Genomic DNA, 17043 nt, shown 5'->3' on the forward strand with positions numbered 1-17043 from the left:
TTGTGGTCTCTAAATATCAATTTAATAAAAAAGGGGGGGTGTCTGGGTGGCTCAGTCGTCATTAAGCATCTGTCTTCGGCTCAGGTTATGATCCCAGGGTTCTGGGATCGAGTCCTGCATCAGGCTTCCTGCTCAGTAGAGAGTCTGCTTCTCCCTCTCCCTCTGTGATCTCTCTCGCTTTCGCACGTTCTCAGATAAATAAAATCTTTAAAAGAAAAAAAAAAAGAGGTGTCCTCAACAATGCTTCCATTATTTGTGAATGAAAAAAAAATGGAAGTCATGCAAAAAAAAAAAAAATAGGAGAACGGATCATTAAATTACTGTGCACTGGAGCAATAAAAGTCAGGGTACTTTTTTTTAATTTTATTTATTTATTTGGGAGACAGCATGACAGAAAGTGGGGAGGGAGGGGCAGAGGGAGAAGCAGGCTCCCTGTTCAGCGGGGAGCCTGACGCAGGACTCGATCCCAGGACCCCAGGATCATGACCTGAGCCAAAGGCAGATGCTTAACTGACTGAGCCACCCAGCACCTCTAAAGTCAATATACTTTTTCATTCGTTCATTCACTCATGCATTCATTCATCCGGAAGTGTGTAGCATGTTTCAGGCACTGGGGAAACACACATGGCCGGGTCTCTTTCTGGGAGGATGGAGAACATGTATGTGTGCGCATCCCGTGCGTGGGACTCTTCTGGGGACGCCCACATGAGGATGACCAAGCCCTGTCCTCATATCCTACCCAGAGCCCTGGACCGTCTACAAGCTCATCCATTATTTTAGCCTTCCAACAACCAGAGAGGTAGGTAACTTTGTGCCAATTTTCCACATCAGAGACAGAAATCATCATTATTTTGCTCCGTATCCTCGAACTAATTTGCGATGGAACGTGGACTGAACCTCAGGCCTGTGCATGAAATAAATCCTTTTCCATCTGACTTGAACGGAACATCCTACAGGCTGAGTTTAACTAAACACATCCTTAAATCCTCCAGGTTGCTCGGGCAACATATGGTTTCGGTTACAACCGAAAACCACAAAGAATAAAACACCCCCAGTACAAAAACTAAAATTACCAATGAATCAAGAGGAAAGAGCTTTTCAGAGGGAGAAGGTGGTCATGAGACCCACTGGCTGGGCGAGGAGGAAAACATCACAAGTTTAGAATATCAAGGAAGCTGAAGCAAAGCATGTAATTAGTCTCCTGCCTGATCTTTGGAAACAAAGGGCTTTGTAGAGAGCGTGAAATTCTATTGTGTCTCTTTGGGGTGGATGGGCCTCCGGATGCCAGCCTCTCGGAAGAGGAGACTTTCCCAGAAGTATTATGAGGTCCTAGCCATAAAACAGTGCAACAAGAGCAGGTCCAAACAAAGCCCGAGTCAAAACCAAATAGCAACCACCAGCCCAGTTGGCCTCAATCCATTGCCTTTCGGAGCTGGGACACCCAGGACCTCTCCATCAGCGTGCAAAATTCCCTCCCTAAGAGAGCCCATGCAAATCTTTATGCTGGCCGCAGAGTTAGCTGGGATGGAAAGAGATGGACCAGCTCTCTCGCTTCCCTTGTTTGTTCTTTACTATTATGGCTTTTTAAGCTTTATATTGAATAACAGTTGCTTTTCTTTCAGTGCTCATGCATTAAACATTCATATGGCGCCTACCGCGGATGTCCAAAAACAGACTCGACCACGTTTCATAATATATGCAAAATAACCTTTTTGGTACCACAAGGCAGAGAAGAGCCATTGGCCTGGGGTGGGGGGCGCGGATCAGACCCCTTGAATTCGGATATAATTTTTATAAAGATAAACTAAAGCTTCACAGAGTAACCACAAGTAGATGGAAGTCCAAACCAGAGTAAATTCAAATCTAGTGAAACTAGACGTAAGTAGACTGTTGATCAAACCGTGGGTGAATAAAACATACTTCTTGCAGGGGCGCCTGGGTGGCTCAGTTGTTAAGCATCTGCCTCCGGCTCAGGTCATGATCCCAGGGTCCTGGGATCGAGCCCCACATCAGGCTCCCTGCTCAGTGGGGAATCTGCTTCTCCCTCTCCCACTCCCCCTGTTTGTGTTCCTGCTCTCACTGTGTCTCTCTCTGTCAAATAAATAAATAAAATCTTAAAAACACACACACACACACCCACCGGAGAAAATCACCAGCCTCCTAATTACAAAACTGGAAAAGAATTTGATGGGCAGTTTATTATTTTTTTTAAGATTTTATTTTTAAGTTCTCTCTACCCCCAACGTGGGGCTCGAACTCACCACCCCAAGATTTAAGAGTCGCACGCTCCACCGACTGAGCTGGATGGGTGCCCCTGTGGGCAATTTATATGCCACTGGACGTGGATGAAGTCGGCTAGCAGAGACCACACGCACCCACCACCATGGGCCGGGAGGACACAGCACCAGACACACCAGTTGGCCCCATGTGACCTGCACATCCCTTCTGAAAGGAAGTCGGTCGGCGGGTAGCATGACCCGTAGCAATGGAAGGTAGTTTGAGTGCCTTTCGGCTGAGACATATCACTGTGTGGAATGTATTCTAACATTTCTGTGTTTGGGGCTGAGGAAAGACTCCGTGCTCCCAGGCGCCCCCGCCCCGAGGGCACACACAACACTGTCTGACCTTCCATGTGGGTCCCTCCTAGCAGCCTCACGAGTCCCACACACAGACGGGATCCCTAAGTCTGGGACAGAGGACAGGATGGGTGGAGGACACACACCTCCTTGCTTCTTCCCCCTCGGCCCTGAGTGGTTGTTTTCCAAACGGAGCTCTCAGGTGCACAGGTTAGGCTCTGCCAGGACCTCCAGCTTCGAACCCACAAGGGGCACGTGCCTGTGAGCCCCATGTGGGGACAAGCCCCGGCTACCTGCTCCAGGACACCAGTAACCAGGTGGGACTGGACGCAGTGGTGTCCCTCCCTCGGGTGAGCGGTGATTCAGCCACGGGAAATAGGCGGCAGGCAAGGGGGGCAGACGCAGCTGGGTGGCAAACGCAGAGCTGACCTCAGAGCCCCAGGGTGACAAAATGAATGTGCTCCCCAGTTTATGTGGTTCCCAGGACACAGCCGGGGCCTCCAATACAACCTCGTAAAACAAGCCTGAGGTGCCCCTTGTCCCTGGTCTCTGGAGTTATCGTTACCAGGAAGTTGGTTGGGTTTGGTTTGGTCAACCTTCCTTGTCATTGGAAACCCAGTCTTACCTGAGGTCAAAGTAAATAAACCAGGGAAACTCCAGGTTTCCCAGTAAGACCCACATTCCTGAGTAAGGAGGAAACACCTGTCCGGAAAGGAAGAGGGCTCTGCTTTTTGGTTTTTGGTTGTTTGGTTGTTGTTGCTTTTGTTTTTGTTTTTGTTTTTCATGGAAGCCACACAAATTCACCACTCTAAATAAAATCTCCCAGGACTAGGGGCAGCTGGGTGGCTCAGTCCATTTAGCGTCTGCCTTCTGCTCAGGTCATGATCCCAGGGTCCTGGGATCGAGTCTTCAATGGGCTCCATGCTCAACAGGGAGCCTGCTTCTCCCTCCCCCTCTGCTGCTCCCCCTGCTTGTGCTCACTCTCTCTCAAATAAATAAATAAAATCTAAAAAAAAAAAGACTGGATATTCTTGCGTTCTTAAACTTGGGCCTTGATGCGGAGCAGAACGCCCACAGCGAGCAAAACTGTGAATAAGATAAAACACTTTGTTTACAGAAAGAGTGCCCCCTGCCCTTCAGAGCTGGTCTGTGTGGCGCTCTATTCCATCCCGAGCACCCTGAGACCAGCTCGGAGGAATCCGAAGCACTTGAAGATCCATCAAAATGAAAGAAAAGGCCCTGCTGACATCACGATTATGACCAGGAACAAAGCAAACAAACCCACACAGCCTGCCCCCCTCTAAAGATACAAAATGATGTTTGCTTTTCAGTAATTCGATTTCAGAACTGCTTTTCCTGGACCACTGCTCTGAGTAAGCTGAGACACACCTGAGTGACCCTCGGTGACCCTCAGTGAACTTCAGTGATGGCCAGCTTCCCCCCCACCCCCTGCCGGGGCTCAGGGCCGCCGGCTCACCAGCTCACCTGTTCACCTGCCGGAGACAGCGTGCCAGCCAGAGGGAGAGCACGCCGTGTAGGCTGTCTAGGGCTGTTTGCAGGGACACGTGGATTTGCCTGTCACTGCTGGGGACGGTGGCAAGGTCCAAGGACACTCTGACTCCCTCTCCCCATCTTGGGAGCAATGCCTGGTCTGTAGCTCTAGGGTGCATGGGTGGAGGTCTCCTGGGGGTCACTGCTCAGAGGCAGGCAGCAAAGATGCCCTGACCCCAGGGACATCCAAACAGTCAGAGCCCCACACGCTGTCCATTCGGCTGAGCGCAAGCTTAGCAAGGAGGGAGGGCTGTTGCCACCCTGACTGCCATCTGGGGCGAGGAAGGGCCAGCGGGCTGTGTCCTGGACCTGGCTCGAGAGGCCCAGGTCCTACCGTGAGAGCACCCCAGGGCCTCCTGAGGAGCCAGAGCCCACCGAGGCCAGAGGTCCTGGGCTCGGACATGGACAGACCGTGGAAAATGCCAGAGCCTGCTCTTCCTTACGGTCCCACCGTGGGGGACTTCCCTCCACCCAGGAGCTCACCATCATTCCGCCAGCCCCTGCACTGAGGTGGACCACAGACACTCTTGTTCTCCAGCTTGTAGACTGGGATCTGAGACGGTGGGTGTCCGCGGGCCCGGCCTGGCTGTGGGGTTTGCAAAGGCAGCCCGCGCAGACCGAGACACTTCCCCGGGCTGGCACCGAGGCACCCCAACTGCCTTCCAGGCGACAGGGGAGGCCTCGCTTTGACAAATCCGGCCTCCCAACGAGACAACAGTGGTAAATGAATCTCAGCCACCTCTTTTCAGCACCAAGATTCCACGGCAGTGACTTTTCTTTAATTTTTCATCCACGAAACCACATGTAGGTCATTATATCTATGACCCCTTCAGTAGCACTTCCAACATCCGTCTGTTCATAGAGTTCATGTTTGAACTTCTGAACTGTCTCATCTCCTCTAATATAAAGCTATTCTGCTATATTTTTATAAAGATTTTTATCTTTAGGGGCACCTGGGTGGCTCAGTCGGTTAAGCGTCAGCATTTGACTTGGGTCATAGTCCCAAGGGTCCTGGGATCGAGCCCCAAGTGGGGCTCTCTGCTCAGTGGGGAGTCCACTTCTCCCTCTGCCCTCCCCAAATCTTGTATGCGCTCACACTCTCTCAAATAAATAAAATCTTTCAAAAATTAGAATTAAAAAAATGAAGATTTTATCTTTACATAATCTCTACACCCAGCAGGCTCGAACTCACAACCCGAGATCTAGGGTCACGTGCCCCACCGACTAAGCCAGTGAGGCACCCCTATTCCGCTATTTAAAAATATATATATACAACTATAGCATGCTGCCAGGAGCCAACCTTTGATCTTTTTTCCAACCTGCCTAGCAAAGCGGTCAGCTCTGAACCTTTGACACTCCGGTTCCAATGAACACTCTTGTAGACCTTTATAGCGAATCGGGCAACAAATAATGGGTAAGTTGTAATTATACAAAACCAGCCAGCATCAGTCTCTAAGACCGAAACAATTTCCAAAAGAAATAAGACCTACTTTACTCCTGGGACTTGATAGCTAAAATTTCTTGCAAGGTCAGAAAAATACAGAATCAGGGCCAGCATGCTGTTTCCAAAGGGAAATTATGCTGGGACACTAGGTTAGGTTGGTAGCACCTACGTGCAGGGGTGGACAAAAACTCGAAGATCTCATGAAAGGAAAACACACACGCACATACATACAACAGCTCTGAGGTCTGCAGTCATTGAAGCTCGGCTTGAGAATTGGTTCTTCATATGTGAAACCAGAAGAGGGGTTTCCCCAACAGAATGGGAGAAGATATTTGCAAATGACATATCAGATAAAGGGCTAGTATCCAAAATCTATAAAGAACTCATCAAACTCAACACCCAAAGAACAAAGAATCCAATCAAGAAATGGGCAGAAGACATGAATAGACATTTTTCCAAAGAAGACATCCAAATGGCCAACAGACACATGAAAAAGTGCTCAATATCGCTCAGCATCAGGGAAATCCAAATCAAAACCTCAATGAGATACCACCTCACACCAGTCAGAATGGCTAAAATTAACAAGTCAGGAAACGACAGATGTTGGCGGGGATGCGGAGAAAGGGGAACCCTCCTACACTGTTGGTGGGAATGCAAGCTGGTGCAGCCACTCTGGAAAACAGTATGGAGGTTCCTCACAAAGTTGAAAATAGAGCTACCATATGATCCAGCAATTGCACTACTGGGTATTTACCCCAAAGATACAAAAGTAGGGATCTGAAAGGGTACGTGCACCCCGATGTTTATAGCAGCAATGTCCACAATAGCTAAACTGTGGAAAGAGCCAAGATGTCCATCGACAGATGAATGGATAAAGAAGATGTGGTATATATACACAGTGGAATATTATGCAGCCATCAAAAGGAATGAGATCTTGCCATTTGCAGTGACGTGGATGGAACTGGAGGGTATTATGTTGAGTGAAATAAGTCAAACAGAGAAAGACATGTATCATATGACCTCACTGATATGAGGAATTCTTAATCTCAGGAAACAAACTGAAGGTTGCTTGAGTGGTGGGGGTTGGGAGGGATGGGGTGACTGGGTGATGGACACTGGGGAGGGTGTGTGCTCTGGTAAGCGCTGTGAATTGTGCAAGACTGTTGAATCTCAGATCTGTACCTCTGAAGCAAATAATGCGATATATGTTAAGAAAAAAAAAAAGAAGAAGGAAGTGGGAGGGGAAGAATGAAGCGGGGGAAATCGGAGGGGTAGATGAACCATGAGAGACGATGGACTCTGAAAAACAAACTGAGGGTTCTAGAGGGGAGGGGGGTGGGAGGATGGGTTAGCCTGGTGGTGGGTATTGAGGAGGGCATGCACTGCATGGAGCACTGGGTGTTGTGCACAAACAATGAATCATGGAACACTTCATCTAAAACTAATGATGTAATGTATGGGGATTAACATAAGAATAAAATTTAAAAAAAAAAAGAAGAAGAGGGGTTTCCCAGACCATGGTTTCAAGGACCAGCCCTAAGGGACTCAGCCCGGGGGTGGGGTGGGCTTCCTAGGGGCTCTCCCGTGGGAGTGGGGACAAGTTCGAGTCTGGCTCTGCACTGAGTGGAGAGCCCACGGGTGGGGAGCTAACTCAGCCTCGGGGCTTCCTGGGAGCTAGGCCAGAAGGAGCCAGCTCCGGTGAAGACCCCATCACCCTTGTCTGTGTCTAGAAGCAAGTGTGCATTCTGCCACATACGTGGTCCTTGAAAGCAAGAACACAGTGCCTCATGGGCAGGGAGGGCTCTGGGTTAGGAGTGGGTCTGTCAACAGGCGAAAGTGGGTTCCTCTTTGACTAGGTGGCTGGTGGAGTTTTGTGATTTCCGTCAGCCCCCTCTGGCCCCCAGTTGGGAGTGGACCACGGGTGTTCTAGGACAATGCTGTCCTTACATTCAAATGCTCCAGGCCACCCCCCCCCCCCCCGCTAGCCCAAGGCTTCAGTAAAAGTTCACCAAACCCCAAAGGTTTGCAACAGTTTTCATTAAAGGAGAGGGAAACTAGAAACGCAGAGCAGAGAGTTTGATTTTAAGACACACAGGAGACCCCGAGAACAGTCTCCACTCCGCGATTGAGGGGCAGACTGGGGGAGCAGTGCCATCCACCTGCATGGGTGACAGGTTGGCCCCCCTCTTAACAAAACACGGAAACCCCCCAAAGTTGCAGAACAAGGAGATATCCCATTCTTTCTTTTTGCTGTTGTTATTAAATTATTAAAGGGAGAAGCGATGCATCAGATTCATTTACAGTTAATATGAAATGCAAAAGCACATATATAAATTCATGTGGCCAGTGGCCATTTGCTAATGTTGGCCAGGTTGCTTGGAAACGGCCCAGGTGGGCGCTCCTGGGGGCTCTTGCTCTGGACGTGCCCAGCCAGTGCCCTCGCCTCTGACCCAGAAACCAGCTCCAGGAAATTCATTCAAGAGAAATGACCTAGCAGAAGATGTGTCCCTCATACAGAATAAGTATGTCATGCCCAACAGTAAGAACCAGGAGGAACCTGACTATCCAGCATAAGGAAACATTTAAATAAATTATGTGCATCCAGGGCGCCTGGGTGGCTCAGTAGGGTAAGCATCTGACTTTGGCTCAGGTCATGATCCCAGGGTCCCGGGATTGAGTCCTGCATCGGGCTCCCTGCTCAGCAGGGAGCCTGCTTCTCCCTCTCCCTCTGCCTGCCACTCTGCCTACTTGTTCTCTCTCTCTCTCTGTCAAATAAATAAAATCTTAAAAAAAATTATGTACATCCAACTGATGAACTATTTTGCGGTAAAACCTATAAAGATGAAGACCAAACAGAAACTTTCGAAACATTAAGCTTCCATGCTAAGTGAAAGCAAAAAGCAAAAGGCTACGATTTTCATTATGTAAAAATATCACATTACGTATGCCTAATGACAAGAAAAGACCAAAGAAGTAGCAGACGTATTAGGATAATGACATTTTGAGAGGGTTTTTAAAGCGTTCCTCATTGTTACAGTGCCCTTTGTGCAACAGATAAAAATTGGGAGAAAAAAAATAAGTGGTATTAAAATAGTTATAAAAACATTCTTCTATTTCAAGTCATTTTTCCGGGGCGCCTGGGTGGCTCAGTCATTAAGAGTCTACCTTCAGCTCAGGTCATGGTCCCAGGGTCCCGGGATCGAGCCCAGCATCGGGCTCCCTGCTCTTCGGGAAGCCTGCTTCTCCCTCTCCCACTCCCCCTGCTTGTGTTCCCTCTCTTGCTGTGTCTCTCTCTGTCAAAAAAAAAAAAAAAAAAATCTCAAGTCATTTTTCCCCCAAGAAGAATAGAAAGTCAGGGACGCCTGGGTGGCTTAGTCGTGAAGCATCTGCCTTCAGCTCAGGTCATGATCCCAGGGCCCTGGGATCGAGTCCCGCATCGGGCTCCCTGCTCAGTGGGGAGCCTGCTTCTCCCTCTCCCTCTGCTGCTCCCCCCTCTCTCTGACAAATAAATAAATAAAAATCTTTAAAAAAAAAAAAAGAATAGAAAGTCAGCAATCTATGAAGCTAAGTATGAAGATAAAGATGAGAGGTATTACTCATCCATTCTACACTATTCTATTTTTCTCTGTCTCAAGTGTCCATAATAAAACATTTTCTAAAAGAACTACAACAGGGGCAGCTGGGTGGCTTGGTTGGTTGAGTGTCTGCCTTTGGCTCAAGTCCTGATCCCGGGGTCCTGAGATCGAGTCCCACATTGGGCTCCCTGCTCAGCATCAAACCAGCTTCACCCCTCCTCCCCGCTCTTGTTCTCTCTCGCTATCTCTCTCTCTCTCTCTCAAATAAAGAAATAAAATCTCTGAAAAAATAAAAAAATAAAAGAACTACAATAATAAAATACAATGAAATGAAGATGAAATGTAAAATTGCACATATATAAGATCAGAAAATATAAAAATGGCACGAGATTTCGATCTGCATTTCCCTGATCATGGTTCCTTCCAGTGCGTTCGTCCTACAAACAGTGCCCGCTCCTTATTTACTACGGAAACATCGGTTCTAGACCCTGTGGTGTCTACGCCCTGTGATGTTACTCATCTAAGCAGTGCAGTGCTAAATACCTTTGTGCAAGTATCATTTCCCTTTTGTGCAGGGACACCTGTAGGATTTTTCTCCAGAAGGAGCTCATTAAATAGGTAATTCGTCCCACTGCTATTCCGGGTCCTGAGCTCCAGCTCCTTGAGGGCAGGGTACACGTTTATCTGGCCACCTAGCATCTAGCACCCAGCAGAGATGCCATAAATCCTGTATTCCTTTCTTACTTTGCTCTTTCAGCCAATATTTATTGAACACCTGTTGCGTGCCAGGTACCCTCTAGGCGCTAGGGAATATATCGGCAAACAAATCAGACTAAAACTCCCCGCTCCCGGGGATCTGAGATAGCCAGGCGGGCTCCAGAGCAAGGTAACAAGCAAGTAAATTGGTGGTATGTTGTAAGGTGAAAAATACTACAGAGAAAAACAAGGCAAAGAAGGATGGGATGCAGGACAGCACTTAAATGAGCCGTCGCCAGATAAATCAGTGAGTTGTGTATTTCTATCTGATAAGCATGCTCATCTCAGCAGCATTAATCACCATGACTATGTTTAAACCATCAAAGCACCTGAGGCTGCAGGGTAGACGGTCCTGGTCCCTGCCCCTCTGAGCTGATATACAAAAAGCAGGAATTGTGGTACCTGGCCAATTAACTTTCACCCAGAGACATTCTTTCTTAGAAACATAGGCTCAGTTCCTCAAAACCTATACGTCAGTAAAATAGATTCATAAATTGAAAAACACCTACGCAGACCCCAAGTACTAACAATAAAGACCAGAAGCCTCGCTTGTTGGTTCCTGATCTTAAAACTTTGGTGCAATCAAATTTCCCACCAAAGTCGTGCGAATCCTGAAGGCCCCTGCACGAGAAAGAAAACACCTTTCAAGGTCTCAAGAATGTTCTGGATAATGAGAAATCGGCAAAATGAAATTCAGTGTCAGTTACTGAATGTCTTCAAAGAGAAGAGTGGGTCAGCAGGAAAACCCCACAGGCTGTGTGGGCCTTAAAATCTGCAAAGTCTGTAGAAACGACTGCAGATCTATTTCTGCTGGAAATGACATTGGTATGTGTTCATTTTAATCTGGCGCAGTTAGAAATAAAGCAGAGGTCGCCAGAGTGATAAGCAGGCTACTTCTGCATCGTTAAAACGTATACTTAGAGGGTGTTTATGTAACATTAGCACAAGGCTGGTTTGAGCCATTCCAAACCCCTGAGGAGCGCCTCGCAGTATCATTTGGATAGAGCTCCAATAAGCCAAGAATGAACAGCGAGTGGATGCCCCATACCAGCTCTGGGGTCATGGGGTCCTTACCTGTAACATAGTATTTAGGCCCTTGTGCCTTCCACCAGAGGCATCTGCAGAGGCCCGGAAACACTAATTATGGTTCAAATTCCACCTTTAATTTTTTTTTGAGTTTTTCCCAATTAGCCCTTTTCTGACAAGACGGTGCAGACTGGTTGTGACAGTTCGGCTCTTCTGGCCTTTAAGGCAGCCTCCCCCCTATTCCCTGCAGGGTGGGGCAGGCAGGCCACATCAGCCCTGCATCTCCTCCATCTCCTGGATCCCTGCGCCTCACCCTCCCCCGGGAACCCCGGGGCAGGCCTGCCGCACTCACCGGATGCCTGAGTCTGCAGAGCCAGTTCTTCCAGAGCAGGGCTGCAAACTGGCGCCCAGCCGTACCCATGCCCGCCCTCCTCCTCTCGGTCAGGAAGCCAGAGAAGCCCGGGCTTATATCTGCAGATCCGGGCGAAGGCCGGGCGCGCATTAGTCAATCCCAACAAAAGTGAGTGATGCAAGACAGATTACTGGTGGCCGAGCACGGCGGGCATCGAATGTCCCTCTTGTTCTGTTCTGTTGAGAAACCTTTCCTTTTCACGGGCTGCCCACTGTTGGGAGGGTTGGGTTACTGGGGGCAGCCTCGGGCCCTTTCCCGCGTGCGCACACGGTTCCAAGAGCGCACAGGGCTCCGGCGAGCGGCGGGAAGCAGGGCGGCGCTCACAGTCACGCGGACCCCCTCGGCCCTGATGTGAACTGCCTGGAATTCTTCCTCCCCCACCCCCAGCCCCCGACACTTCAGCTATCACACGAGTCATCAACCAGAACCTTTTCCATTTTGGAGGCCCCCTGGCAGGGAATCAGAGGGAAAAGAGATGGAAGCCGCGTGGGTCTCCCCGCAGACAGAGCAGGGGTGGTTAAGTTCAAGGTCAGCCGGGCTGTCCCCCAAGGGGTCCGTGCTTCCTGAAGGAGGCTCAGCAGGGGTCCCATCAGCCTTCCCTCCAGCCGGTGAGCAAACCCTAGATGACTTGCTGAGACAGGACGGGCCAGCCTCTCTCCCGTCTGCCCTTGATCACCGCAGCCCTGGGAGAAAGGCTGATGGCCAAGCGCCATGAGCAGCCACGGCGGGGGCTCTCTGGCACCTTCTCTGAGCTGGCAGGACTCTGCAAGCCTGTGGGTCCCTCGGGCCGGGTGAGTCTTGCACACGTTACCTTGTCAAGCAGCCTGCTGGATTCAGCAGGGCATAGGTTGCTCCATCGTCCCAGAGGCCGAGGCTCCCGGGTTCCTGTTGCCCCCAGTTGTGGTCAGGGGAATGTCAGGCAACCAGCACCTTGTGGTCTTCCATGCCCTAAAGCGACTTGCACAAGCCAAGAATGCTCCATCAGTGGCTTTTGCAACAGGAAACAGGGTCACAGGCTTCAGCAAAGGGATTGACTCAATTATCCCATCGACCTATTTTTTAAAAGAACCTGGTTTAAAAACTGTCATCTGTTATCGGTTACATATTTCGCAGCACTAGAGGGAAGGCTGGCCCGGGCAGGGGTGGGGCGCAGCGCACAGGCCAGCGTGCCCCATCGCCCTTGGCCTTCAGCCCTCCAGCCCCATCCTGTTCCCTAAGCCTCGCTACTCTTGACTCCCTCCACAGACAACACAACGCTTTACATCACAGGGACTGTCCCCATCTTTTTAAAACTCCAGTACAAGGAAAAGCCCCCAGCTATGGGTTTGTATGTGTGTGTGTGTGTTTTTCCATTTTACGTTTGTAACAGTTTTTTTTGTTTTGTTTTGTTTTGTTTTTTGCGTAGACGTGCACAATTGCATGCCCTGCTTTCGTGGGAGGACGCACGAGTGTAGTATTCCTAGCACAAGTGTTCCCAAGAGGATGGGTCACTACACATAACAGTTTTCCAAAATTCAAGAAGTACATTTCATTTTATTTCATTTCAGCGGAAGAGAGCACGTGCGTGCATGCAGGAGGGGTGTGCAGAGGGGGAAAGAGAGAGAATCTCAAGCAGACTCTGCACTGAGCGTGGAGCCTGACACGGGGCTCGATCCCACGACCCTGAGATCACGCCCTGAGCGGAAACCAAGAACCCGATGCCTAACCAACTGAGACACCCAGGCGCCCCTCTAAAGTACACTTTAGTGTCTCTGGTCTTAGGTATATACCCCAAATCATTCAAAGCAGGGACTCAAACAAGAGCATGTGCACTCATACTCATCCCAGCACTATTCACAATAGCCAAATGGTGTGGAAATGACCCATGCTGGATGCTCCACATGGATGGAAACATCCGGAATAGATAAATCCATGCACAGAAAGCAGGCTGGCGGGTGCCAGGGCCTGGGGAGGGAGGGACCAATCAGAGAAACTTTAAGTAGGTGTGGGTTTCCCTTTGAAGATTTTTTTTTCTTTTTCTTTTCTTTTCTTTTCTTTTTTTTTTTTTTTGAAGATTTTATATATTTATTTGACAGAGAGAGAGTTAGCGAGAGCAGAAACACAAGCAGGGAGAGGGAGAAGCAGGCTTCCTGCCGAGCAGGGAGCCCGACGCGGCGCTTGATCCCAGGACCCTGGGGTCATGACCTGAGCCGAAGGCATATGCTCAACGACTGAGCCACCCAGGCGCCCTGAAAATTTTATTTTTATGTAATCTCTACGCCCAACATGGGGCTGGAACTCAGGACCCCGAGATCAAGAGTCGCACGCCAGCCGGGTGCCCTGCAGGTTTGCCTGTGGAGAGAAGGAAATGTTTTGGGAACGAGGGAGAAGCGAGGGTTGTACAACAATGGGAATGTACTGATAGGTCACTTTCAAATGGCCGATTCTAGGTTATGTGAATTTCAGGTCAATACATGATTTTTTTTTTAGTGCATTTCACCACCCATCTCCTCCCAGCTCACAGCCAGGCTCACCTAAACATACGGTGCCTGGACGGGTCTGCACTTGGAACCCGACTCCTGACCACCTTCCTTCTTCATGAGGTGTCACCTGCTTTGTAAACTGTCACACCCTGACTCCTGTGACATCAGGCAGTGGCTGCTCAAGCCCTCAACTCAGGGGAGCCAAAGCCAAGGCCTCCTCCCCAGCGGCTGCTGCTTAGCTTACCTGCTGGGGTAGGCGGACACGGTGCACTCCATGGGGTCCGGCCCCGAGCACCTTCCTGCTCTCACCACAGTGTCGAAGGCACCCCCACACACAGGGACGGGCACGCACACGTGCACACAGAGGTCACGACCTGAGCACCAGCTGGCTGGAGGAGTCATCCAGAGGACGGGACCGCCGGCTGACCAGCCAGCTGGACCCCGGCCTTTGGAAACTCCTCACTCCCTCCCTGTTCCGGGAACGTGCATCCCATTTGCCTCCTCCGCTCCCAGAGGCTGCCCCAAGGACACGGTCCTGAGAGAGGGATGGGTGCTGAGACCATCCATAGGGTGCAGGCGACTGAACCCCATTAAGGCCTCTTTAGAAACTTTAAGGTTCAGGGTGCCTGGGTGGCTCAGTCGTTAAGCGTCTGCCTTTGGCTCAGGTCATGATCCCGGGGTCCTGGGATCGAGCCCCACATCGGGCTCCCTGCTCCGCGGGAAGCCTGCTTCTCCCTCTCCCACTCCCCCTGCTTGCGTTCCCTCTCTCGCTATATCTCTCTCTGTCAAATAAATAAATAAAATCTTTAAAAAGAAAAAAAAAAGAAAAAAAGAAACTTTAAGGTTTGGGGGTGGAGAGGAGATCTCATCTTGGGGCACCCAAAACAAGTCTCAAGTATAAGTTCCCTTGCTCCTTATGATGTAAAGTGTTGGGGTTCAGGAGCAAAGAAAGGGTCAAGAAGAATTCTTGAGGCATCTTCGGTACAGAAAAGGTGGTTTTATTCAAGCACAGGGACAGGACCCTTGGATAGAAAGAGCTGCACGGGGAGTCGTGAAGGGTGATTGAGTATATACTTTCAAGTTGGGAGGGGGTTAGGGACAGTGTGAGTCTCTAAGGGATTTGGAAGTAAGGTTTCCAGGACCTTGAGGGGCTAGCTGTGGTTAGGACAAGGTCATTTACTACAGTCTAGTAAACCCTTAGTCATGAGACCCTTCAGATGTATATCGGGGCCCATACGATTGGGGGATGATTGCTAACATATACCTTGTGGGGGGAGGTGGGTAGAGCTAAAGGAAGTTTCCAAATCCTGGATCCCAGTGTTCAGGCTAATGTCAAGCTAAGGCTGCCTTTTGCCTCTAGCAGAGTATTCACATTGAGGCAGCTGAGTTCCTGGAGGAAGGTCACTCTGCCTGTCCCGAGAACTTGTCAATGGGCTCTAGGTTGTAAGGAAGTTTAATTTTTTTTTCATTTGCCTTTGTTCTCCCCGGCGCAGACACCCGCGCCTGCCCATCTGCAGGGCTGCCTGTCTGGGCCTGGCCCTGGGCTCCAAGCAGGCAGGTCTCAGGTCTCACCCCCGAAGCCCCGAGGCTGTGAACCAACACAGCGCTCCTCTCACCCACCTCTGTCCTTTCCCCTCCCTTCCCCTTCCCTAGGACCCCAAAGAGCCCTGAAGAAGTGGCAAGGTGTACATAATAACATAATAACAATAAAAGAGGGTTGGTTGGGGGATGAGAGGGATGCAGACTAGGCCGCAGCAGGGTGAGCAAGACCATCAGGTGTCCAGGCCCATGAGGCAGGGACAGCCACTGTCCCTCCCACAGAGCACAGCACCTGCTAAGAGGTGGGTGCCCCACAGGACTTCCACAGTGGGGAGCTTGGCACTTCTCTTTTCCAGTCCAGGTTCCTCAATGCAGGTGGTTTTATTCAAGCACAGGGACAGGACCTCCCCGCTCTCCAGCAGAGGCCCTATACAGTAGGAGGAAAAGATGGAAGGAGCCTGGGACCCCCCCCAACATGTGGCAAAGCCCCCTGAGCAAGGAGCGTTCAGTGGATGCACCGTGATCGGGACTCAAATGTCCCTGTGCCAAGCCATGGAGGTGTGGCATTTACTAGTTAAAGTGGCCAGAGTGCAGAGTTCTCTCTGGACGCTCGCCCTCCCTTCCCCTGCCTGTCTCCCCCTCCCCTGCTGGGGCTATAGGTCCCTTCGATGACCCCTGCCCACAGCACTCATGCAGCCTGGAACACAAGGGCCTCCTGCTGCCCCACCAGGCCAGAAAGGAAGGAATGGGGACATCCCTACAGAAACAGAGAAGGGGGAGAAGCCACGCCTGGTAAGGGAGGAGGTGTGAGGATGTCACCTGCTGGACCCCAAGACCTGGCCTTGACTGCCCACCTGCTTGGACTCACTAACCTTTGTCTCACATTTTCCCCTAAGCTCTTCTTTCCGGCTTTCCTCTCAACTCAGGCAAAGGAAACCCCAAACCACCTCCCCCCAGGTGATGGTGGCTCTCCTGATGAGACCCCCCTCCCCCACCGCCCCCCCCCTGCCCTGGACCAGCCGGACCGCCCAGGCCCTTTGAGCTCAAGCAGATGCACGCCTGCGCAGATGGACCCTGGAGTCACCTCTGGAATGACCTACAATCACCTTCACCTCATTATAATACTAAAATCTCCGCCCAGGGAGAAGCCCAAGCCCCATTTACTAACATACAATGTACCGACAGGCATGTTTTCTTCAGGTGCGTGCATGACTGTAGCCCCCCTCTACCTAGGATGACAAGGCTTCCCTATCAAAATATTCATCCTAACCCTAAACCAAAGGAACCCGTCCACCCTCACTTAGGGAGTCAGGACTTTGGAAGCCATTCCCCGGGGTTCTCCTTATTTGCTGCAAATAAAAGTTTCCTTCGTGGGGCGCCTGGGTGGCTCAGTTGGTTAGGCAACTGCCTTCGGCTCAGGTCATGATCCTGGAGTCCCAGGATGGAGTCCCGCATCCGGCTCCCGGCTCCCTGCTCGGCAGGGAGTCTGCTTCTCCCTCTGACCCTCCCGACCCTCCCCCCTCTCATGTGCTCTCTCTCTCATTCTCGCTCTCTCAAATAAATACATAAATCTTTTAAAAAAAAAAAGTTTTCTTTGTGCGACAAATTAACCTGGTGCAATTTCAGACTCGGCAAGGAGCGAACTCATTTTGATTCCTTTACAAGGATGGGGGCGGGGCGCCAGGCCGCTGTGACTGTATTT

At 50.4% G+C, this 17043-nt stretch overlaps 1 protein-coding gene across 1 annotated transcript in view; it reads right to left on the bottom strand.

Moving 5' to 3' along the window:
- ABCA13 (ATP binding cassette subfamily A member 13) overlaps positions 1-11349 on the bottom strand; it is a 379838-nt gene extending 368489 nt beyond the window's left edge. The window contains exon 1 of the mRNA XM_064575492.1: positions 11281-11349. Within this exon, the coding sequence (XP_064431562.1) occupies positions 11281-11349 (69 nt within the window). The remainder of the gene's footprint in view (positions 1-11280) is intronic.
- Positions 11350-17043: the final 5694 nt, after the last annotated feature.

Source organism: Mirounga angustirostris, unplaced genomic scaffold (assembly GCF_029215605.1).
Source record: "Mirounga angustirostris isolate CCGP_5_RB_7025 unplaced genomic scaffold, mMirAng1.0.hap1 SCAF_12, whole genome shotgun sequence".
NCBI classification, from domain to species: domain Eukaryota; kingdom Metazoa; phylum Chordata; class Mammalia; order Carnivora; family Phocidae; genus Mirounga; species Mirounga angustirostris.